The 25,893-nt window shown below is 39.0% G+C and overlaps 2 protein-coding genes across 14 annotated transcripts in view; one reads left to right on the forward strand and one right to left on the reverse strand.

The window, feature by feature from the left end:
- Window positions 1-14,013, reverse strand: part of SDCCAG8 (SHH signaling and ciliogenesis regulator SDCCAG8) — a 265,165-nt gene extending 251,152 nt beyond the window's left edge. For all 7 annotated transcript variants that reach the window (XR_014293561.1, XM_082615995.1, XM_082615996.1 and 4 more), the window contains exons 1-2: window positions 13,831-14,013; window positions 91-243 (exon numbers count right to left, since the gene is read on the reverse strand). Coding sequence is in view for 6 of the 7 variants with exons in the window: in XM_082615995.1 (XP_082472121.1) it covers window positions 91-243; window positions 13,831-13,897 (220 nt within the window). In the remaining variant the exon portion in view is untranslated. The remainder of the gene's footprint in view (window positions 1-90; window positions 244-13,830) is intronic.
- Window positions 14,014-14,764: 751 nt separating this feature from the next.
- Window positions 14,765-25,893, forward strand: part of CEP170 (centrosomal protein 170) — a 145,198-nt gene continuing 134,069 nt past the window's right edge. For 3 of the 7 annotated variants that reach the window (XM_082615757.1, XM_082615762.1, XM_082615759.1), the window contains exon 1: window positions 14,766-14,999. The gene's annotated coding sequence lies outside the window, so the exon portion shown is untranslated. Of the gene's footprint in view, window positions 15,000-25,893 lie in introns of all 7 variants that reach the window. The other 4 variants (XM_082615760.1, XM_082615761.1, XM_082615763.1 and 1 more) reach the window with 2 other exon arrangements.

Below are 25,893 nucleotides of genomic sequence, written 5' to 3' on the forward strand. Positions count from 1 at the left end.
AGCAGTAAAGGATAGATTGGAGTCATTACTGTATGGAGTTTAAAGAATTCACTGTGTGTCATTCAGGTCAGGACTGACATTCACACTCACCAGCATGGCTGTGTTGCAGTTCACGCCAGGCATTCCCAGAATCCTCATTTCCTACACTGGTACTAAAAGAAGGATCCATTACATCTTCTCCAATAGTGACATCACCTTCTCTCAGGGCACATTTCAATTGGTGAATGCTTCTATTGGCACGATCTGTAACAACATGATGAAAATCAGGGCCAGTGAAATCTGAGCGACCAAAGGTACGCTGACTCAAGAAGACAATTTCTAAAGGAAAAGCAATCATTTCTCATACTTCATGGGGAAAAAAGCATAGTTTTGTTTCTAGCTTGCTGAGGAACATGCCAGAGGAAGTGAGAGATTAAGTTCATGGGTTAGAAGTTAGACTTGATGATCTCTAAGGTCCCTGACACCTCAGTGATTGATATTCACTATATATAGCTCTACTGCTGAGGAGGACTGAATGGGAGAGCCTCTCCCCCCTCCAATCCTCCAAACAATAGCCTCACAGGGAAAGCACTATCCTAACCCCTCAATGCCTAAGACTCCCCTACCCCTTCTGGAGAGGGGTGGGTGGGCAAAACTGGCAAAAGGGACACCACCACACCAAGTTCCTGCCCAAGGAGGCCTCCTTGTCCCTGTGGGCCAGATGTCCCTCTAGCAGCAACAGACATATGACTACCTGGCCTAGTTTTGATCAAGATTTGAACAGCTGACATGCTTATAGCGGCAGCCTCTGTACTACAGTCGTACTTACGTACTGCTGGCTGACTACATCTTATGTAGAAATTCTTGGTTAGTGTACCTGACTACGCCTAGAATTGAAGCTTAAACTCACTAGCACATACTTAACATAAATAGTCTAAAATGAAGTATTTTAAGGTATATTATTCTAGTAGTTCATCTCTAAAAATAGCCCCCAAAGGACCCAGCCTCACATCCCTGTCCTCTCCCAGGTTGAAACTCAGTGGGCCTGTAACCTGCACTAACCAAGAGAATGCAATGGAAGGCATACCACGCCAGACCAGTCACATCTTTAAAATATCTGGTAGCTTCTGCTTCTAACCTCTCGGAACTCTGGTTTTTGTAAACTCCAAGCCAAACAAAGTAGGAAGTCTGGCTACCTTGCTGGAGAGATTGTGAAGAGGCCACGTGGAAAGGAAAGCCCCTCAGACCACCACAGGGAGAACGAGAGAAGCCCAGCCCCACTAACAGCCCGGTGGAGTCTCCTGATGACTGCAGCGCCAGAGGCCATCTACCTACAATGGCATGAAAGAGACCCGAAAACTGCCCAGCTTGAGTCCAATTAACCCACAGATCTGTGAGAGATACTACAAATGCTTTTAGTTGTTGCTTTCTGCCATCAAGCTTTAGAGTGTCTTGTTAAGCAGCAATAGATGAACTGAAATAATTATTCAGTGAAATATTTACCCAAAAAAATCTTCAGCAAAGGATCAAAGTCTTACATTAATAACAGAACTATACTAATATAGTAATATTATACTGTACCATATGTTAATACTATACTATAATAATATACTAATGATACTGGTGATGACATTACTAATAATTCTACCCCATTTTATGGATATTTTACATGTATGACAACTGGAGAACAAGGCAATCAATTGGTAATTTCATTAATTAAAGTCCAGTTACTTCTTCAGGCTTAAACTTGTTATTTCTGCTAATCTCTTATGATTAAATTCTCCAGTTCCAATCTAGAAAACATTAACTATAACAAAAAAATGTTCCTTGTACATTAGAACTGAAACCCAGATTTCACTCATCATTTTCAAATTTTGACATCTGTATTTGAAAGTTATTTTTAATTCATAAATTTACCAAATATTTACATATATCTAACATAGAAATTTATGTTAGAAAAAGATGAATTCCCATGCAAGTTCATGTATAGCTATTATCTATTTCAAATGGATTCTATCTAAATAATTCTTAAGATTTTCAGAGATTTTTTTCTAAGTAAAAACTTTCCCTAATTCAGAGCAACACATAACAATGATGCCAATGAAGTTCTCTCTTTCTTCTGACCAAGGCCCTTCCTTGACAATTATATCTATTTCGTCTTGTGTACTCAGGAGAAAAAGCTCCTATTCCTTGCTACCTATGTGGGAACCCTAAAAAAGCTATAAAACAGCTATCTTTTCATTACCAATCATGGATGGAAATATATTTATAAACATATATTCTACAGGACCTTGAAACATAGATTATACTTCCTCCAAGCTCATTAATTTAAGTTTGAAACCAGAAAAAAATAACCATAACTTAATAGAAAAAAATATTCTCTATCTTACAAAATCTCTAATATAGGTTCTTTGCTTACAGCAACTCATTTTCTACCTTGATTAAACTAAAGAAAACAGGTTTTTTAGGTCAGGGTTCAACAGTGAAATTCTACTACTAACTACACAAGAGACCCAAGGAATTTACCACTACAGTTTTCTCCACACCAATCCTGTTTCCACGCAGACCTTTCTCTGACTGGAATTTGGAATTGATAACTAACCAAGCCTGGTCTCCTTTTACTCCTCATGAGTTTAAAAAAGTCCAGATAAGATGCATTCCTGGTTTTAATAAAATGAGAAGCAGCAATAGTTTTTCAATAACTCAGTATTTTCTAAAGAGACTTGTTAAAAAGGAAAATCAAAGTGTTACTTGATAAGCAATTTAGTTCACACAGCGTTAGACTTAATGCACTGAAATCTATGAATAAAGCACTTATCCTTACTGCATCCATTAAAAGGAAAGAGAGGGTTTGAATTACACTATAAGTGTGCTCTGTGGAGCCATCAAATGACTTCATCTATAAGACAAAGGATAATTATTTATTTATACCTAATCTGACTAAAAGCTAATAAGCGATATTAGGAAAAGGAAAGGAAATCTGAAAAAAATTGTGTAGTTGTAAATCCTTATAGGTAGACTTCTTTCATTAGCTTACAATGATGGCAGAGATTTATGAGCGTATTTAATCCCTTTCCTAATATTGTTTAATCTTTTAGAATTTTTAACATTCAAAGACCATGTGTTAAATTGCACTATGAAAATAGTATTATGTGAAATAGTAATATATTGAACTCAACAACCATCCCAAAGAGAAGTGATTACACAAGGTTAGGGGTTTTTTCCAACGAGTGACTTTAGTTGTTAGTATAAGAGATGAAGACAAGGAATTTGTAAGAACTGTGTCCTAAAACTAAAACTAAGGAGGTAAGTGATATTTTAAAGTCATTTCAATACTACATTTCAAAACATGTTAAATGTTTTTCAAATATATACATACTAACATAATTATACACTGCAACAGACAAACAGAGTTAATCCTGAGGAATAACAACACTCAGATCTTTCAAGACATATAAAACCCCACTGCTCTTCAACTGGAGCCATTGCAGCTGAAGGCCCCATAATCCTTATTAAGAACACTGCTCCCCAGATGCAGTTATCTGCTGCTTACATGTAAGGAAACCAGATTAGACAGGAGGTTCCAGTTATGGTTTCCTATCCCACTTTTAATGGGCACAGCTTTATCTGTCTATAAACGAGAGATGGAAAGAATACTCATTTCCTCTTCTCTCTTAGAGGACAGTAAGAGATTTCACAATACATCCTGATTTCTTCTCTCCAGCACCAACTATGGGCTGAATATAAACTTAATTACGTTCTGCTAATTTTGGGGGTTTTTTGTTCTTCTTTCTCTAATGGCTTTAGGTATAAGGTTAGGTTGTTTATTTGAGATTTTTCTTGTTTCTTGAGGTAGGATTGTATTGCTATAAACTTCCCTCGTAGAACTGCTTTTGCTGCATCCCTTAGGTGCTGGGTCGTTTTGGGTTTTGTTTTCATTGTCATCCGTTTCTAGGTAGTTTTGATTTCCTCTTTTATTTCTTCTAGTAGCATATTGTTTAGCCTCCATATGCTTGTATTTTTTACAGTTTTTTTCCTGTAATTGATATCTAGTCTCATAGTGTTGTGGTTCGAAAAGATACTTGATATGATTTCAATTTTCTTAAATTTACCAAGGCTTAATTTGTGACCCAAGATATGATCTATCCTGGAGAATGTTCCATGAGCACTTGAGAAGAAAGTACATTCTGTTGTTTTGGATGGAATGTCCTATAAAACTACCAATGGCATTTTTCACAGAAGTAGAACAAAAAATTTCACAATTTGTATGGAAACATGAAAGACCCCGAAGAGCCAGAGCAATCTTGAGAAAGAAAAACAGAGCTGGAGGAATCAGGCTCCCTGACTTCAGACTATGCTACAAAGCTACAGTAATCAAGACAGTATGGTACTGGTACAAAAACAGAAATATAGATCAATGGAACAGGATAGAAAGCCCAGAGATAAACCCACGCACATATAGTCACCTTATTTTTGATAAAGGAGGCAAGAATATACAATGGAAAAAAGACAACCTCTTCAATAAATGGCACTGGGAAAACTGGACAGCTACATGTAAAAGAATGACATTAGAAAACTCCCTAACACTGTATACAAAAATAAACTCAAAATGGATTAAAGACCTACATGTAAGGCCAGACACTATAAAACTCTTAGAGGAAAACATAGGCAGAACACTCTATGACATAAATCACAGCAAGATCCTTTTTGACCCTCCTCCTAGAGAAATGGAAATAAAAACAAAAATAAACAAATGGGACCTAATGAAACCTAAAAGCTTTTGCACAGCAAAGGAAACCATAAACAAGACAAAAAGACAACACTCAGAATGGGAGAAAAGATTTGTAAATGAAGCAACTGACAAAGGATTAATCTCCAAAATATGCAAGCAGCTCATCATGCAGCTCAATATCAAAAAAACAACCCAATCCAAAAATGGGCAGAAGACCTAAATAGACATTTCTCCAAAGAAGATATACAGATTGCCAACAAACACATGAAAGGATGCTCAACATCACTAGTCATTAGAGAAATGGAAATCAAAACTACAATGAGGTATCACCTCAGACGGGTCAGAATGACCATCATCAAAAAATCTACAAACAATAAATGCTGGAGAGGGTGTGGAGAAAAGGGAACCCTTTTGCACTGTTGGTGGGAATGTAAATTGATACAGCCAGTATGGAGAACAGTATGGAGGTTCCTTAGAAAACTAAAAATAGAACTACCATATGACCCAGCAATCTCACTACTGGGCATATACCCTGAAAAAACCATAATTCAAAAGAAGTCATGTATCACAATGTTCATTGCAGCTCTATTTACAATAGCCAGGACGTGGAAGCAAATTAAGTGTCCATCAACAGATGAATGGATAAAGAAGATGTGGCACATATATACAATGGAATATTACTCAGCCACAAAAAGAAACAAAATTGAGTTATTTGTAGTGAGGTGGATGGACCTAAAATCTGTCATACAGAGTGAAGTAAGTCAGAAAGAGAAAAACCAATACTGTATGCTAACATATATATATATGGAATCTGAAAAAAAAAAAAAAAGGTTCTGAAGAACCTAGGGGCAGGACAGGAATAAAGACACAGATGTAGAGAATGGACTTGAGGACATGGGAGGGGGAAGGGTAAGCTGGGATGAAGTGAGATAGTGGCATGGACATATATACACTACCAAATATAAAATAGATAGTTAGTGGGAAGCAGCCGTATAGCACAGGGAGATCAGCTCAGTGCTTTGTGACCACCTAGAGGGGTGGGATTGGGAGGGTGGGAGGGAGGCGATATTTGGATATATGTATATGTATAGCTGATTCACTTTGTTATAAAGCAGAAACTAACACACCATTGTAAAGCAATTATACTCCAATAAAGATGTTAAAAAAAAGAGGCATGTTTTATATAGCAGAGCTGCATTAAAAAAAAAAATGTGGCACGTATATACAATGGAATATTACTCAGACATAAAAAGAAACGAAATTGAACTATTTGTAGTGATGTAGATGGACCGAGAGTCTGTCATACAGAGTGAAGTAAGTCAGAAAGAGAAAAACAAATACCATATGCTAACACATATATATGGAATCTAAAAAAAAAAAAAAGGTTCTGATGAACCTAGGGGCAGGACAGGAATAAAGACGCAGACATAGAGAACGGACTTGACATGGGGAGCGGGAAGGGTAAGCTGGGACAAAGTGAGAGAGCGGCATATATACACTACCAAATGTAAAACAGATAGCTAGTGGGAAGCAGCCACATAGCACAGGGAGATCAGCTAGGTGCTTTGTGACCACCTAGATGGGTGGGATAGGGATTGTGGGAGGGAGACGCAAGAGGGAAGGGATATGGGGATATATGTATACGTATAGCTGATTCACTTTGTTATACAGCAGAAACTAACACAACAATGTAAAGCAATTATACTCTAATAAAGATGCTAGGAAAGAAAAAGAAAAGAAACAGTGATAGAGGGGAAAAGAGAAGAGGGTTTTTAATTAGAAAAATATGGATTCAGGGGTTGGGTGTGTGGGCAAGATGGACAAAGAGGGTCAAAAGCTACAAATTTCCAGTTATAAACTAAACTACGTCCTGGGATATAATGTGCAGCACCGTGACTATCATTAATAATACTGTGTTGTAGGTTTGAAGAGTAAATCTCAAACGTTCTCATCACAAGAAAAATAAAAATTAAACTTAATTAAGAATACAAACAGGGCTTCCCTGGTGGCGCAGTGGTTGAGGGTCCGCCTGCCGATGCAGGGAACACAGGTTCGTGCCCTGGTCCGGGAAGATCCCACATGCCGTGGAGCGGCTGGGCCCGTGAGCCATGGCCGCTGAGTCTACACGTCCAGAGCCTGTGCTCCGCAACAGGAGAGGCCACAACAGTGAGAGGCCCACGTACCGCAAAAAAAAAAAAAATAAAGAATACAAACACAAATACAACCTCTGAGTCCTACAGGATCATATGAACATAAATGTAAGTAAATACTACTTCTGCTGGTCCACTATCCAAATATCAATCAATACAATGAGCACTGAAAAGGTTATTAAGCTGTTGACTGCCGAGAAATTTAAGTCTGTTTTATTCATTTTTGTAATCCAGTTGCTCTACTTTCTAACTCCTAGCTCAACACTGAGCCTCTCTTCATCAAGATGCTTTTGAACAAAAGGCAAATATGTCCCTGTCTAGGAAGGATCATCACTTATATACGTACTGTGGATTACTGATGTCTACATTCTCCATCTGTACTGGGAGATGTGAACAAGGATTATCCTGGTGACAGGGAGGCGGAACCACACCCAGTGAAGTGCTCAGCTGTCTCTCAGAAAACATGCAATGAACCATACCTCCCTAGGCCATGCATGAGACGAGCCGCAGTTCTTAAAACACGCTTAGACCAGGACAGACAAGCAGAAAAATGAAACCATGGCAAGGTAAGAGACACATGTGTCTGTCCACACTTGACTGGGCCTCAGGTAGTTCAGAAGATTGTTGTCACTGTTTACTAGGGAACTGACAGGTAGTATGACCAAGATAAAAACAGCATAATCCAAAATCAGAGAAAAAGAGCTTTGTAAATGGCAATTATAATAATGACAGAGATTAAAAGTAGTGTGCAGAAACTACAAAATCTCAAAAAAAAAATACTATCATAAGACTCTAAAAGCTGAAAAACGTGAAAATGGTTGGTGCCAGGAGTGAAAGATAATCCGAACAAGAATGTAAACATCTTAAGAGAGCAGTGTCTAGAAGATTATTAATGATGGATGGATGCTGGCAAATCAAGATTGACTATATGCATTATGAGGGATACACCTGGTATTTTTTTGGCACCAACTGAGAGGACTTATACACCTGTCACTTTCCGATAAAGAAGTAATCCTAGCCAGACTGGCAGAACCTAGGTAAAATTATCAGCAAATACAATCTGTACCCTTAATTGTAATTATTCTCAAGTATGATTCTCACAAAGTAAATGTTATGAGCAATGCCTTGCTACTTCTAGATCATGGTTCTCAATCGTAGCACTACTGAAATTTGGACCTGATAATTCTTGACTGTAAGGTGATGTGTTGTGTTTGTATAGCAGCGTCCCTGGCCTCTACCCACTAGATGCCAGTAGACTCCTCCCTGCCAGTTATGACAACCAAAACTGCCTGTGGACATTACCAGATGTTTCCTGGATGGAAAAAAAGTCACCCTGGTTGATAATTGCTGGTTTAGATTAATAAAACGAGATAGCCCCTGTTCGGTTTTAAGGAGAGACTTCCCACATTGCTACCTTGTAACTACAGGTATTTCTTGATGAAAAGTGGTCAGGATAGTGAGCCATCCTGCCACTGTGGTAGGCAGTGCACAACCCATGGCCATCACTACCATGAGGCACTTCTGATCCAGGTATCTGGAGTTGTTATATCTACTGTAATTAAAAACTTGAAATTCATATTTAGTTTCATTTTGTTTCCAGGCCTAATACATGAAGCAACAGTTGTACTCTAAGGCCATATTTCAGAGCTACTTTAGGTGATCATTCCTTTAAATATTCCAGTGGGCTTTGATGAAGCTCTCCCATAATCAAGGTTGCTTTAGCAAGTACACAAGCGCATGTCAAGCTACTTTCCCTACCTTTTGATCCTCAAAGGAGTATCACTAAGTGAAAAGGTGGAAAACCTTAGCAAAAACTGGTAAAATGATCAGAGTTTAAGTCTTTTAAAAATCCCAAGAGTTAATATAATTATTCTCAGTACCTCAAAAGCTTGAGAACAACTTCATCTCTTTTTTCTGTCCAAACATGTCCAACATGTGAAAATGCCCTTACAATCTCATAACACTGAACCACTGTTTTGGTTCTACATTATTTCAGGATGACTATTTATTTGTAAAACACCCTTTTTGGGCTGCTAAATCCTGTCTTTTGCCTATTTTACCTCATTATTAGTAGGGAAGAAAAAATGGAATTCTACTAGCTTTTTGCTATTCTGGTAGAAGAAATAGTCATAAAAGTTAAAACTACTAAGAAAAGCCACGTAAGTATATAAAACAAAAAATGAATATATGTAAATTTTATCAGCAAAAAAGTAAACTCAAATGTTTACAAACTTCATTTGCATTACCAATCCTTATTTATTAATAGCCAATAGTTCCATTTCTTTAATTTTTAGAAAAGAGAGATATGTTTCAGTCTGCACTAAAACACCAAAATAATTTTCTCATTTCATAATAAATGCTTCCAGAGCTTTTATTACGTTGTTGACTGTCCTGGTCTCAATGAGGCTGAGAGTTAAACACATAAGCAAACATTAGCTGTAGAGAATATGTGTGTGTGCATAAATATATACTGTATATGGCAAAGAATATTTTAAAATTTTAGAAAACATTTAAGAAAAGCAAAAACAAAAAGAAGAAGAAATACAAGTCTGATGAGTAAAACTGAGAAAAAGAGGAACTTTTACTTAAGTAGTTATACACAGGTTTTCTCAAGTCTGCCAAAGGTCCTGATGATATCACTTCTGGTTAATTCAGTGACCAAAGTATTGACTAGCAAGATTAACACTGGCTTTCCACAGATGTGAGTCCTTCTGTGGAATGAAAAAAAACACTTTGTAGGAATCAGAAAGATGCTCTATATTTTACTTGTGTACAATTGGCCCATCAATATTATCTTCAGTTTTATCAAACTAGATCAACTTACAAAGAAAAGGATCACCCCCCCCAATTTTATATTTTCTTCCCATATTCAACCTGTCACTTTCTATGAACCTAGTTCCTTACTCTCATTTTTATAAGACAGAAACAGAACCATTATCATTCATGTGTTCCAATCCAGTGTTGATAGAAGGGACATTACAGATCCAGGGGTCTGAGGTAGTGCCTGAAGGCAAACCAAGCTCTCATGTGTTTTGCTTGACCCACACAGTATAGGACAAAGGGAAAAGAATAAGAGACAGGGAAGGAAAAAAGAGGGAGGGAGCAAGAAAGTAACTGGAATGTTTTTAGAAAAAGCATAAAATGCCCAGTTTGGCCAGAGCCTCACCATTCCCTAGTGTCTTCCACTGACTCCATCACATATTTTGCCATCTGCTTGGCTCCTAAAGGCAATAATTCTCCACCTAGTCCAAACTCTTCATATTCCAGATGAGGAAACAAGAATCCAAGAACAGTTTATTAACTTGCCTAAGGTAAGAGATGGTTATTAGAAAAGCAACAGTAAGAGTTGTAACTTGGATCCTAGTTCCACATTCTCTTCTCTGAATCTATCATACTCTTCCACAAATTCAATCTAGAGCCTAAAACACCAAAATGTTGAAAGAAAAAGGAGGAATCAGCATATAAAATGTATATAGAAAGTAAATTATGTATTCCTGTCTCGGTATAAGTTTGTTCCATTTCTTTATGCCCACTCAATCAAAGGTGGCCAGAAAGTTGGAGAACAGGTGAGTCATGTATACAGGTATAAAACTGTATCCATAGCTAACACTGCAGCAATAGACGAAACGTGATTCAGTTGTTAAGGCTGGGACACTGAATTTCTAACAAGTTCTCTCCTTCTTTCTAACATCATATCCCTACATTCAAGTGTACAAAATCTAAAACAGCCTGAATTTCCTGTTATTCTGGTTTCCCTGACCTTTTCTTGGCTATAAATTAGTTTATTTTATACCTCATGACCTTGCACTATGATGTGTTGAATTTAAATTAGAGGAGGGGTAGTTGCTATTCTGCCCAGTTATCAATATAATTCTGTGAGTCTTGAATTTTAGATGCCAAGAGTGAATGAACACCTAACCATATTGGCAGAAGACCTCCCAAGTCACTTCTGGTTCTAGATTAAACTCTGTGACTCCCAGGATACCTGGGATATGCCCACTTTATACCGCACTGAAAACTTTCAGATCATCTACTATGTAGGAATAATATTACAGATCTGTGGGGCAATGAAGTTTTCTAGTTTTTCTGCCAGATCTCTTACTTTGAAGAAGTCTTTCAACCAGTCCAATTCTTACAGTGGGGGCACAGACAATCCAAAGCAGAAATTATCCTTAGAGGGTGACTACATCTGAAAGGTGTCAGGGAAAGAATAAGAGGTGAGCATAGAGCCTGCAGTTGGGCTCTCTACTTCCATGGCTGCTCTAGGGTCATCAAACTCAAGGAGAGGCAAGAATTCTTAAGTTTTAAAAGCAAGAAAGCAACATTGACTCTGCTTTACACATCAGAACTTCAAATTCTTCATATACTACAATAGTATCAAAAATTGTGTTTAAAGTAAAGAAATGAGGAAAAGCTATATAAAATGAGAGACTATCATGGGAAAATTATAAAAGCATTTTGCATTTTTATATGCCCACTTCCTTGCTAAATACAACTGAAAGAATTAGTAATGATTACATGTACAGTTATTTAGAAACCAGAGGAATAACTTGTGAGGAAAGAGCAAGAATACCTATTACCTTTTCTTTAAGCATGAACTAGACAAGCCATTTTGGGGAAGTAATGGTGGATAGACAAAACCAAAACAAAACAAAAGAACTTTAAATTGCATTTTATCTGACTGCATAGTAACACAATTCTCAAGTTATTAGGCACAAAACGCTTAAAATAATGAAATTTCGTATACAAAATAATGCCACCATACTGTGTTTATTCAGAAAGACACATTTTGACGTTAAAGGGAATTATCCTATCTAAGAGTGGTAATTTATACATGTGAAGTGAAGAACTTCTGATCATGCTTCACTTCTATATTAGTTCTGTTTTGTTTCCTTCCATAAGCTATTATATAAACTAAATAAACCTAAAAATTAAAATGCTACTTAACAAACAATAAAATGAGTCCTGAAAACCCATGAAAAATTTCAAGTTTCATTTCTTGATTCATTGTTAAAACTATCACTAAAAATTAATAAAAAACAAACTTTTGTCTCTGCTTTATTTGCTCTTGATTATAAATGTTTTCACTACTTTATATTGTTATAACACTAAATTTTAAATTTATTTTAAAATGAATTTTCTTTGAATAAAAACTCTTCACTATAATTACTGAAAGCATTAACATGGGTATTAAATATAGTACTACAACATTAGTTTGAAATTAACTACTGCATCAAGTCTAATATTAAATAGCCTCTAATACTTAAATAAAGGTTCAAATTAAGGTCAAAGGAGGAGAAGCACTAGGAGAAACATAATGGAAAACAAGATTTTTTTATCAAACTCAAAAATTAAATGCCACTGGTATTATTGTGCACAGTATTTTTCTTGCTTTCAAATGAAAAGTTACAAGTGGTTATTTCTGTATCTAACAGCTCTTGAAACATCAGTAGGCTGATGAAGGTATTCATTCAGACCAATTATTTTATTCTTGCAGTTTGAATACTGAGAATGTTGATAGTTTGTAACACTGTTGACAGATGGAAACAATAAATAATAACCCTTTCAAAGTCTAGACTCACTAGAAGATAAATTTGCTAATCAAACAATAAATAATAACCCTTTCAAAGTCTAGACTCACTAGAAGATACATTTGCTAATCTCCTTGAAAAATCTTCACTTTGCTACAAGTACCAATTATAAATAGCAGCTAACATTTAATGAGTGCTTATGTGCCAAGCACTGATATTCACCCTTCTTTTTTATCATAGTAATCTGTAATTATTTTGTTTATCGTGCTTCACTGCATTAATCCAGAGGCTCCCTGAGGACAGTCACTTTGTCTAGTTCCTTATGGTACCTCCAGCATTTGGTATGTCTAACATATAGTAGGCACTAAATTAATAAATGAGTCAGTGTTTTAAATGCTTTAAATATTTTTTAAGCTGTTGGTCATAGCCTAAATGGTTAAGAAAATGCAAAAGAACAGAAAGTAGGGTGAATTACATCTAGTAGAATAAATATTCTTTAATGAAACTTTTCTTTTAGTCTATATGTCTATGTCCCATACAAAATACATTTCTTACTTATGGCTAAGGTTTAAAAAAAAAAGCCTGAAAATCACTGCTTTACATGAATTATTTGCTCCTCACAAGAACCCTGTAGACAACATCATAACTTCTACTTTAAAATAAGAGAAATGAGGTTTCTAGATGTTATATATGATGTTCAACATGATAGAGCTATCTACAAGTATATCACTTCTTCAGCTACCCATAGGGTACTATAGTATTAAAACCTGAATTAACTAAAAAGTTTCAGTAATAGTAATTGTAATGATTAATAAAGAAAAACATAGGCTTTTAAGGCAGACGGGCCTGACTGAATTTAATACCTGGTTCTGTCACTAACTAGCTGTGTTGGCTTTGGCCTAACTTAACCTCTTTGCACCTCTATTTCCCCATGTGTAGAAGAGGGACATTCACAAGATTGTAAGTTTTAAGTGATTTAATGTATGAAATAGCCTAGACCACTAAATAAAAGCTGTTGTGATTAAAATAATTATTAGTGGGTTTTTTTTTTCCTGGTCCAATAAATCACATTCAATCCACTACACCATAATTTGAATGTGTAAAAAGAGCGCATCAGGAATTTACTGGATTATAAAGTATGGGAACTGGGCAAAACTGGCATTGAGCCGTCCAAGAGTTTCTGCGGGCGCCGGGTAAAAAAGATGCCCAAGAAAAGATCAGGCAGTTGGTTCAGGTAACTATGGGAATCAAGGGAAACAACGTTGCTTAAACGTAAAAACAAACACAACTATTTAATCTTTCCACAGCAACATCCATCTTCTTCCTCTGCGTTCTGGCTAGGGCCGAACCAAGGTGTTAGGAAACGCCCCCGGTCAGCTCCCGCCCATTAGGCCCTGCTATCAAGGGGCTTAGGGCACAGAGGTTCCGAGCAACTCACCCCGGAGACTCCGTTGATACTGCCCCAGAATCTCCTCCAGGGCAGAGTTCTCCAGGGACTTCGCCATGAACACACTCGGTGCCCAGAGATGGGAGTTGTATGGGGAAGGGTCCAGTGTTCTCCCCTCGGAGAGCAAGTAGCCTCAGCCCCCGGAAGGGGCCCACCGACTTCCTGCTGCTGCTGTCCCTGGGGAGCACAGAATCCCGGACTGAGCTCTTCGGCCTCTTCCCACCCACGGGCCCTCGTGGTGAACGTCGGAAGTTGTAGTCCGCAGTGTCCGGGCCTACAGTGTCGAAGCTCCTAAGAGCCCTCCCAATGACACTACAATTCCCAGAGGGCAACGCGCTCCAAGCTCAAGCTTTGGCGGTTTGGCGGCAAGTTCCGGTTGCCAAGAGACTCCTTGGAGGCTCCGCCCATTTCTGTAGCCCAGCCAGGCTTAGTCCTGCCTTCATCCCATCCTGCTGTCTGGACCACCTAACTGACAGAAAGGGCTCACTGAAAGCCTTTACTCTTCTAAATTCGCTTATATGCTGTTGATCCTTGAGCCTTCTCAAGAACGCAAATAACAAGCTCAAAACCCTTCAGCCGCAACATCTGCCAACAACGCGAAATAAATTCTCAAAAAAAAGAAGCTCTGAATCTCCTTAACAGCGTAGATCGTGAAGGCGGCTGACACTACCAATCTTAGCACGCCCAGCGACCCGACCACAGTTTGGAGTTGGCGCACTGCCGGCTGGGAACTGTAGTCCTTGCCAGTTGCGGTCCCAGCTAAAGCCCGGTCCACTTCATTGTTGAAGCTGGTCTTTGGTATACGCCTGCGCAGTCGGCAGCTGGAGAGGCCTGTGGGTGAGACCCCCCCCCCCGCACAACCCCTTTTCATTGTCTGTGCTTGGCGCTTGCGCAGTAGGAGTTCGCCGGGACTGGGCCGGACCAGGGGTAGGGCTGGGCTCCTCGCCCTCTCCCCGGGCGCCTGCGCACTGGGCGGCCGTTCCTTGTTACCGCTATGTGCGGAGCGTGTGCGGAATAACGTTATTGCCCAGCGGCGCCGAGGGGCCGAGAGCTCGACCGCGGCGGCGGCGACGACGACAGGGTGGGGGAGGACGCTTGCGAGAGACTCACGGGACGCGGTGCGCCCCGCCCCCCCGTCCGGTCCCTCTCAGCAGTGAGGGGTAAGTGATGCGCTCCGATGCCCTCGCCTCCGCCTTTCCACATCCTTCTCTTCGGGTTTGCAGCGGGGGCTCGGGCGCGGCCCGCGGCGGGAGGGGTTGCGGGCCGGCGGCGAGGGGCTTTTCCCTGAGGCTTCGCGCGCCGCCCCCGCCCCGGACCTGGGACTCGGCGGGGGCGCCCCTCCCCCCCACCGCCCCCCAACCCTGCGTCCCCGGGCGCTGCGTCCCGGCTTCCCCTGCAAGTGTCCACGTATTGAGTCGTCTCTGGCTTTCCTGGCTTTGTGCAGCCCCCTCCGCCCCAGCAGTTTGCAGGGGTGCGGGCGGAGCAGCGGAGGGAATGGCTGCGCTGCTGCTGGAGAAGGGGTTTTCCCGATCGGAGCAGCTCCCAATGTCGTTTCTTTTTGTGTGGTTGGTTTTGGTGTGTGGGGCGGTTTGGGGTGGTCCGGCGAGGAGCCTTTCGGACGCGTTGGGAGGGCGTGGAAGACGTGGTGTCACGCACCCCGCCAGGCGACAGCACCCGCTCAGTCTGTGGCTCTGTAGTAACCCGGGGGAGGAGAGAGTAGCTTCCTGTCGACTTCATTGTCCTGAGATTCAAATGTGGGCTTTGGTATGGGTCCCTTCATTTTATGTAAGGAAAAGAAAAATTAGCAGCTGCCTAACAAGGGGCGGGAAGATGTAGGATTTGTACCCTAAGTCATAGTATCTGTTTTTTTAGTGTTTAGCGGAGTACTTGGAGAATGTAAGCTCCTGGAAGACAAGGACAGTGCCTGTCCAAGCATTACCAAGGTGATCAGTATAAAATTACTAGCTCACGATGAAGAATGGACCAGGAAGGGCCTGACGACGAAGCTGTTTGTGTAGAAGGAAAATGAACCAGCAGAATGTTTTTTCATAGGGTGGGTAACGCATTCACGTTCCTAAGGGAATAGGTTAGGATACATCTTTCCGTTTTGTTTTTTAAGCATTCAAAATAAAACATAGGCCTGGTACATTTCTCTTTCTGAATTTTTTATTCATATTTTTATTCTCTTAATGAAAATTCACCCAGTTGGGAGAAATGTGGTGAAGCAGATAACGTACTTGATTGAAAATATATCTTTTAAAATGATTTGATTATTAAGCTTACAACCGTTTGCTGGCGTTAAAACAAGCAAAAGAGAGATTGAAGCCGGATGGGGAGGAGCAGGTGGAGGAATGATGTGAGAGGAGAGAGTGACATTATGAATACGGTATCCAGATCTTCACTGATATAACCCTAGCTGGGTATGCTGCAATGATTTAGGAATTCAGCTCTGGAAATATTACATTGCAAGTTACAAACCATTTTGTATTTTTCTGCCATTGTTTTTTAAAAAGTAAAACCAGTGCTGCTTTTACTTTTTCCTAACTTTGCAGATATTGTAGAATTTTGGTGTTTTAAAACTGAAGAGTCTAAATGCATTTGACAGAGAAAGAGGAAGACATTAAAACTTGGAAAGTTAACTGACTTGGCTGTCCAAGCCAAACTGCTAATGAAAGGCAGAGTCAAATAAAACCAAGGTCTCTTCTACAGTGTGCTCTTTTCAGCCGTGTCCCCTAGTCCCCCAACCCTGTGACAATTTATGGAAAGCTTCTCTGCCTGCTCTTTGAGTTGTCTGTGACAATCAAGTTCATTGATACCTCATAGTTGTATTAGTCTAGTCTTTTTCTTTTGATGTGAAAGTAATAATTCTAATGAAGTGGAACTATAGTTTTGTAAATTAACTTACTGATATAGGAAGAGATGTCTTAATATGGGCTTTTCATAAAAATGGAAACTGTTGGAATTTTTTCCCCAATTCTTATCAGTAACCATATTTTAATAATATTTTCTGCTATTCGGTAGTATTTTATAATATGATCAACTCTATAAACTCTGAAAAATGAAATTGCTACATAACAAGAACCCATGAAGTTCAGTTTTCTTCAATTAATGAATTTTATTATTTTCAGCTTAAACAAGAGCTTACTTTTTGAGGAAATAATTCATGTTGAACTTTTTTATTAAAATTGAATTTGTGCTCTTTTATTAAGTTGATTTTGCCATAAAGTGCTTTTTTGTTGTCTTATACTTTTTATCCCTTAATTGTATTTTAATAGACTTTTTTTTAATAGATCTTTATTGGAGTATAATTGCTTCACAATACTGTGTTAGTTTCTGTTATACAACAAAGTGAATCAGCTGTATGCATACATATACCCCCATATCCCCTCCCTCTTGAGCCTCACTCCCACCCTCCCTATCCCACATCTGTAGGTCATTGCAAAGCACCGATCTGATCTCCCTGCGCTATGCTGCTGCTTCCCACTGGCTATTTTACATTTGGTAGTGTATACATGTCGATGCTACTCTCACTTTGCCCCAGTTTTGCCCTCCCACCCCCACTCCCCTGTGTCCTCAAGTCCATTTTCTATGTCTGCATCTTCATTCCTGCCCTGCCACTAGGTTCATCAGTACCTTTTTTTTTTTTTTTTTTTAGATTCCGTATATATGTGTTAGCATATGGTATTTGGTTTTCTCTTTCTGACTTACTTCCCTCTGTATGACAGACTCTAGGTGTCCACCTCACTACAAATAACTCAATTTCATTTCTTTTTATGGCTGAGTAATATTCCATTGTATATATGTGCCACGTCTTCTTTATCCATTCATCTGTCGATGGGCATTTAGGTTGGTTCCATGTCCTGGCTGTTGTACATAGTGCTGCAGTGAACATTGTGGTACATGTCTCTTTTTTTGTTTGTTTTTTAAATTTATTTATTTTATTTTATTTTTGGCTGTGTCGGGTCTTCGTTTCTGTGCGAGGGCTTTCTCTAGTTGCAGCGAGCGGGGCCACTCTTCATCGTGGTGCGCGGGCCTCTCACTGTCGCGGAGCACAGGCTCCAGACGTGTAGGCTCAGTAGTTGTGGCTCACGGGCCCAGTTGCTCCGCGGCATGTGGGATCTTCCCAGGCAAGGGCTCGAACCCGTGTCCCCTGCATTGGCAGGCAGATTCTCAGCCTCTGCGGCACCAGGGAAGCCCACATGTCTCTTTTTGAATTATGGTTTTCTCAGGGTGTATGCCCAGTAATGAGATTGCTGGGTCATATGGTAGTTCTATTTTTAGTTGTATTTTAGTAGACTTTTAAAAAAGAATTAGTATATCTCTTAAATTTCAATTTACTTAAAAAATAATCTGTAATTCACCATGTGGAATTATATTATATCAAACTTGAAATGTATTTTACTGTTAAATTTCGTGGTGTGCTAAAATTACTTTGTATGGAAGTAAATAACCATCTGCATGTTTTCCAACTTTACACTGTAAAATTATCATGTGTTATGTCTATTAATGTAAATATCAAGGTGCTTTTAACAATTCTATGCTTAGGGATTTATTTGTTACAAGTATCAGTTTCTTGTTTCCTTTTATCACTTAAAAAAAAAAGACCCCAAAACTAGTTTTATTGGGCTTCCCTGGTGGCGCAGTGGTTGAGAGTCCGCCTGCCAATGCAGGGGACACGGATTCGTGCCCCGGTCCGGGAGGATCCCACGTGCCGCGTAGTGGCTGGGCCCGTGAGCCATGGCCACTGAGCCTGTGCTCCGCAACGGGAGAGGCCACAACAGTGAGAGTCCCACGTACCGCAAAAAAACCCAAAAAAAACACCCTAGTTTTATTGTTGCATCTGATATCATTCATCTAGTACTGAATACTGTATATGTTTAAACTTGTCAACATGTTTTTTATTCAACAAAATTCTGTAGTGATATTTTTTCTTCTTTATCATGAACATTGGGGGGTTAAGCAGTACACTGTTCTAATAAATATCTAACAGACAGCATGATATTAAATTGCCAACTAAAATATCTGTATAGTTGTCAATTATTTTGCAAGTATAAGAAAAAAAAGAATTAAATACCATCTGAAAAATTTTGGTGGGTAGATAATATTGGCTGGAGCATTAAGTATTGATATGTTTCAGTAAGGAATGGGTTTCATCTAATGGGGAGAAACCTCAGACTATTTTTATTTCGTAAACTTTTGTTAATAACCAAGATTTCTGGGCCTCCCTGGTGGCGCAGTGGTTGAGAGTCCGCCTGCCGATGCAGGGGATACGGGTTCGTGCCCCGGTCTGGGAGGATCCCATATGCCGTGGAGCGGCTGGGCCCGTGAGCCATGGCCGCTGGGCCTGCGCGTCCGGAGCCTGTGCTCCGCAACGGGGGAGGCCACAACAGTGAGAGGCCCGCATACCGCAAAAAAAAAAAAAAAAAAAACAAAAAAAACCAAGATTTCTAATAACTACCCTTGGTGAAATGGGTCTTTATTTACTCAGATATTTCTTGAGAGAAGTGCTCACCAATGAGGTAGCCAGTGTGGGCTATCTAAAAGAGTAAGAAAACATCTGTCTGGTAGTAGGCTTGATTAAACTGGATATATAGTCCAGTTTAGTTAAAATGATTATGCAACAGTATATTATAAATTCTTTTGCCAAAATGAATGACATAGTTGACATGTACTAAAAGTAAACCCCACTTTTGTGTCAAAGGTAGAAAGGAAACCAACAAAAGCAAGGTTATGAAAATTTCTTTCATCCAATAGAGATTATGTGAAGCATGGAAGTGGAAATGAATCCTAAGCGTGCATTGCTTAGGTTTGAAAAGCAAAGAACGAGACAGCAGAGAGTAAGTCCTTATTTAAGTATATAAATGGCTAATAAATAATAGAAAATATTATCCTTTGGAACATAATATTTACTGAATAAGTGAGTAATATCTACTATGTATTAAGCACTTACTAAGTGCCAGACATTGTGTGTGTCTATGCATAATTCATGCAGCAGTTGTGTAAGTATGGTATTATTTTACATTTAAAGTTCAGAATACTTAAGGTCCAGAGTTAGTGAATAATTTTGCCTCTCTGTCACACATTATTAAGTGGTAAAGCCTATAACTGAACATTTGTCTTTTTGACTAAAGCCAAAATTCTTTCCACTCATCTTTTTCAGTAAGTTATAAAAGGCAATATTTATTCCCTTCTAATTCACAAAGTTTTAGAATTAGAGGAGACTTTAGAAATCATCTCAAACAATGTGCTGCTTACTACTAATATCCCTGAGATCTTATTGAGTCCAGCTTTTCCATGAGAAACACTTGCATGAAAAAATGGGCATAGGATGGTAATTTCACTTTTGAAAAATGTAATAGAAAGATTTTACTAAACTGAGCTAGTGTCTGCTTTACTGTGTAACTTCTTCCGTTGGTTGCAGTTCTGTCTTTAAGAGTAAGATACAGTAAGGTTTTTCTCAATATATTGGGTCTCTGTTAAGTTCTCCCTCTTCTAAATTAAATACTACAACCCCTACAATTTCATGTGATACAGTTTCCTTTACCTTCCTCATCTCTATCACTAGATACAATCAGTTTTGTCAGTGCTATATATATATATTTTTTTTTGTGGTACGCGGACCTCTCACTGCTGTGGCCTCTCCCGTTGCGGAGCACAGGCTCCGGACGCGCAGGCTCAGTGGCCATGGCTCACGGGCCCAGCCGCTCCGCGGCATGTGGGATCTTCCCGGACAGGGGCACGAACCCGTGTCCCCTGCATTGGCAGGCGGACTCTCAACCACTGCGCCACCAGGGAAGCCCAGTGCTATTCTTTTTTGTCCTGATTCTGTTTCCAGCTTTAGTTCTGCAGTTGTGGTCTGAATGCAGTGTAGTGAAATTACCCCTTTTCTTGATTCAAGCCATACACTTGTGTTTATGGTCTAAAATTTCATTAACAACAGTAATGTCTTGCCAGTTCTAAGCAAAAAAATGAGAGAAAAATGTTATGTGGCTTTTCAAGTTATATTTATCCAATTCAAGGAATTTTTTGTTTTTTACATTCTGTATTTCTACTTTTCTAATGTTAAAATAACCTTTTTTAATGAAATGATAGTGTTAGTAGGTGGTAAGTTTCTTTAGATATTTGTCTTCGGGTTTTGTTTTTGTGTTTTTGCATAAGCAATAAAAAGTTAGTCTTTTGGGGCTTCCCTGGTGGTGCAGTGGTTGAGAGTCTGCCTGCCGATGCGGGGGACGCAGGTTCGTGCCCCTGTCCGGGAGGATCCCATGTGCCGCGGAGCGGCTGGGCCTGTGAGCCGTGGCCGCTGGGCCTACGCGTCTGGAGCCTGTGCTCCACAACGGAAGAGGCCACCTTTGTAGTTTCCTATTTTGTTTTTTGAAAAATTTGTCTGGAAATCACTGATGTAGGCAACATAAACCCACATCTTTTGTATGTTAAAATCTTTCCCATTCTGTATATACATGTAGATGATGTTTTTTAAGCAATATGTACCTTTAACCCTTTTAATTATCATCTACTGGAGTGTAGTTAAAACTTGAGATCTTTTTAAAAATTTTATTATTTTTGGCTGTGTTGGGTCTTCGTTGCTGCGCACAGGCTTTCTCTAGTTGTGGTGAGTGGGGGCTACTCTTCATTGTGGTGCGTGGGTTTCTCATTGCGGTGGCTTCTCTTGTTGCGGAGCACGGGCTCTAGAGCGCAGGCTCAGTAGTTGTGGTGCACGGGCTTAGTTGCTCCGGGGCATGTGGGATCTTCCCGGACCAGGGCTTGAGCCTGTGTCCCCTGCTTTGGCAAGCGATTCTTAACCACTGTGCCACCAGGGAAGTCCTTGAAACCTTCTTGAATAATGATTCTGTCATCCAAGGGATTAGCTTCTCTTCCTGGCTTTTTGACATTTACAAATTTAACAAGCAAGCCCTCTTATGTCTTCATCTTGTGCATGTATTGGATATAGCCAAGGACATACCATGCAAATTTATAAATAGAATAAAAGTTATATAAATAAAGTGTGCTGGAGGAAAAAGGTGACACAAAGATAATGAAAACCATTTCAATGTTTTGTTTTTAGTTAAGGAGAAAATCATTATATTCTCTAGTACTAAGGGAGTTGGTTGAAGCTTACTGTCTGGTGGAGATATGGATAATTATATAATTATATGATATGAAGTCAAGTAAGTGTAGATGCTGTGAGTAAAAATAAATTAGAGTAAAGAAATAGTGGTGGACTGCTATTTTTTATTTATTTTTAAACAGACATTCAAATAACATTAAAATGGTTCAAAAAAAATCAAACGATATTTTAAAAACAAACAATGTGAAAAATCCTCCCACCCATCTACCTTATCTGCTGAGTTAATAGGTAACTTTTCATGTATCCTTCCCGTGAATTTGTTTTCAGTTTAAGTAAATACAGTATATATTTTTAACCTACTTGCCTCCTTTTACACTAAAGATAGCCTCTTTATACAAAAAAGAGGCATACTGAGAGCTACTATTTTAGTGGCTGGTTAGGGAATACCACTCTTTGAGAAGGTGTCATTTAGCAGAGACTTATATTATGTAAGGAAGCACACCATGTAGATATCTGGTTGGAGAGTGCTCTGGTCCTGGACAGGAGTGGGATGAATGAATTCAGAGAACAAAGAGGCCACTGGCTGGAGATGAGTGAGCAAGAGGAAGGAAGAATAGGAGGAAACGAGGTTGGATAGAGATTGTATTGGTACTTTGTTTAAAATGCCTTGAGAGTTCATTGGAGTGTTTTGAGAAGGGGAGTGACAAAAGAATTGGCTTACATTTTTAAAATATGGTTCTGGCTGTTTTGTGGATAATAGACTGGAGGGGAAAAGAATGGGAACAGGGAGATGAGTTGAGACAATTGGAATACTTTAAACTGAGGTGTTAATGGTTTAGACTAGAGTGGTAGTGGTGGAGCTAGTGAAAGTTATTAGGTTCTGGTTTTAAAAAATCAAGAGTTTTGGACATGTTAGGTTTGAAATGTCTATTAAATGTCCAAGTGGAGATAATCAAGTAGGCAGTTGAATACTCAAGTCTAGATTTCAGAGGAGAGGTTGGGACTGAAGATACTTAAATTTTAAGCATCACCAGTAGACCATATTTAAAGCTCTAGGACTGGAAGACATCACTTAGGTTGAGAGTTTGAGAGTAATTAGATTAAGAGGTCCAAGAAAGAATTGTACCTGATACTCTCCAATAGTGAAAGCTTAGCAAGAGAGAAGGAGCCATCAAGGATTGAAAAGAGGTGGCCAGTGAGGTAATGAGTGTGGTGTCCCAGAAGACAAGTAAAGAAAGTATGTTTAGGGACTTCCCTGGCAGTCCAGTGGTCAGGACTCTGCGCTTCCACTGCATGGGGCCCAAGTTTGATCCCTGGTTGGGGAACTGAGATCCCGCAAGCTGCGAGGTATGGCCAAAATAAAATAATATAAAGTAAAAATTTTTTTTTAAGAAGTATGTTTAGAGATAAGGAGTGATCGGTCAACTATACCACCTTTAATCACTTAAACATTTCTTAAGAAATCAGGTTATATCCTTTTTCCTTGTTAACTATCTCTGAAAAAGTTATTATCAGACCTGTCTTTATTCTCATTTATCAGTGAAGATGTTCTTTTTTTTTTTTTTTTTTTTTGGCTACTCCATGCGGCTTGCAGGATCTTAGTTCCCCACCCATGGATTGAACCTGGGCCACTGCAGTGCAAGTGCCGAGTCCTAACCACTGGACTGTTAGGGAATTCCCGAGATGTTCATTATTATTCTCCCCAGAAACTACTAAATCTAAAGCCATGAACAAAGTTTTACTCACAAATATATTGCTGCTGTTTCTTAGGTCGATTGATGTGGCTTCTTTGCTACTGAGATTTGTACAGGGGAGATGGTTGCTGTTCACTGAGAAGAATTTGCTATCAGGAATTGCTTCAGAGGCATTAATTGTGTGATCTTGGGCATGTCACATCATTTCAGAAGTTCAGTTTCTTCATCTGTAAAATAAAGCTGGCAGTAGTCCAACTACCTCAGAGGTTTATTTTGTAAAACAAATGAGATCGACATAAAAGACATGAAAGGTATAATTGCACGTAGGGATCCCCTTCCCAGTGCCCCAAGTGTGGTACCACTTGATAGTGTTAGATTTGAAGAAATGTTTTGGTTTGGGTGATGAATAGAAGTATGTTTTCATTCTGACTCTGTAGGAATAGTTTTTTACTTCTTGTGCATTCTGTCCCCATAGGCAGTTTTCTACATCATTTAACAATACTCTTGGGGTTGGAGGAAAGGACATGAGGCCAGAAAGAGGCTTTGAAATAATAACTTTCTCCATTCGTAAGCACATCTTTCAATTCTAAGCATAGTGTCTAAGTGAGAATGAAGTCAGAAAAAAGTAAGCAGCCTAGCTTACTTTTTTTCCAGGCCAAAAAAGAGCATTTTCCTATTTTAACTAGCTTTTTACTGGATAAGGATTTCTCAGATTCAAAGCTTAAGGGTTGATTAGGGGTCTTGAACTCCAGTCAGCCAGCTAGAAACTGATTTCATGAAACGGAGGGTAGGGGAAATGAATGCCCTTGATGATGGAGAAGTAAGTATAAAATCTTTATTTTGGTGAAAAAGGAACATTGCAAATAGAGGACTTTCTGTGGTAAGCTTTTTTAGGAAATAGGACTATAACTTCAAAATATCTAGAAAATACCATTAAGTCAGGAAGAACACACTCTTACAATCCTACTAGCTAGTGACACCACTGTTACATATTCTTGTCTATTTTGGTTTAATCTGATAACATTTTATCATGAGATTAAACTTTCATTTTACGAAGCTTATAATTTACTTACAATTTATAGAAATTAAGGATGTTTTTTAAAATTGTAAACAACCCTATAGTGGACATTTCTAACTGAATTTCTGTGCAAATCAGTATTTTCCTTTCCCACTATTTCAAGAAATGTATTGTATCAAAGAACATGTAGAGTTCTAAAACCTTTTCTAATTTTCTAACGTACTGATAATACTCCATCTGCCCCCTCCCCACCTCAGTCTATTGCCAAAGTACACCTCCCTCGTTGGGGTATGAAATTGTGTTTCTTCAATGCTTCACCACTGCTGGGTATTACATATCTTTTTAAAATTTTTGCCCAGTTGATAAACTAAAAACCTTATTTAAATTTCTCTTATTAGTAATACATCTGAAAGGGTTTTTAAAAATGCTTATTGGTTATTTTTATTTCTAAAATAAAAGGCTCTTATTTTTAGTGAATAGCTCATCATATTCACTTGTAACAACTTCTTTTTCCTAGATTACCATTTGCCTTTTAAGTTTGTTCTTTTTACCCAACAAAAAGCTTTAACTTGTATATAGCCTAATTTCTTCTTTCCTTTTTCTTACGAAGTAATCCCGCTGCACAAAATTTTATTGAATACATACCTATATTTTTCTTGTAGAATTTATGATTTGAATTTTTACATGGAAATGTGTTAATTTATCTAAAATATATTTAGGCACATATATAGCCTTTTGTCATGTATTGCATAACGCTTCATTATCACAATTTGAAATGTCTTCTTAATATGCATAGATTTATTTCTGGATCTTTTATTCCATTTGATTGCTGCCTATTCCTGCACTGCTATATTATTACCACGTATTATAACATAGGTTTATAGTATCTGTTTACAAATGGGTACTTTTCTCCTTAGCCTATTCTGGTGTCATATAATTTACCTAGTTATCCTTGTATGCTTTTTTTTTTCTAGATGTGTTTTAGGGTTATTTTGTTAAGCTCATTTGAAAAAATCCTTTTGGGGTTGATTGGTTTGCGGTACGCGGCCCTCTCCGGATGCGCAGGCCCAGCGGCCACGGCTCACGGGCCCAGCCGCTCTGCGGCATGTGGGATCCTCCCGGACCGGGGAACGAACCCGCGTCCCCTGCATCGGCAGGTGGACTGTCAACCACTGCGCCACCAGGGAAGCCCCCTTTTGGGGTTTTGATTGAGATTAAACTGAGTTTATTGATTTATTTATGATCTAAAAGATGACAAAGGCACTCTCAAACAGGTA

This window comes from Mesoplodon mirus (genome assembly GCF_964341445.2).
Source record: "Mesoplodon mirus genome assembly, chromosome: 3".
NCBI lineage: Eukaryota > Metazoa > Chordata > Mammalia > Artiodactyla > Ziphiidae > Mesoplodon > Mesoplodon mirus.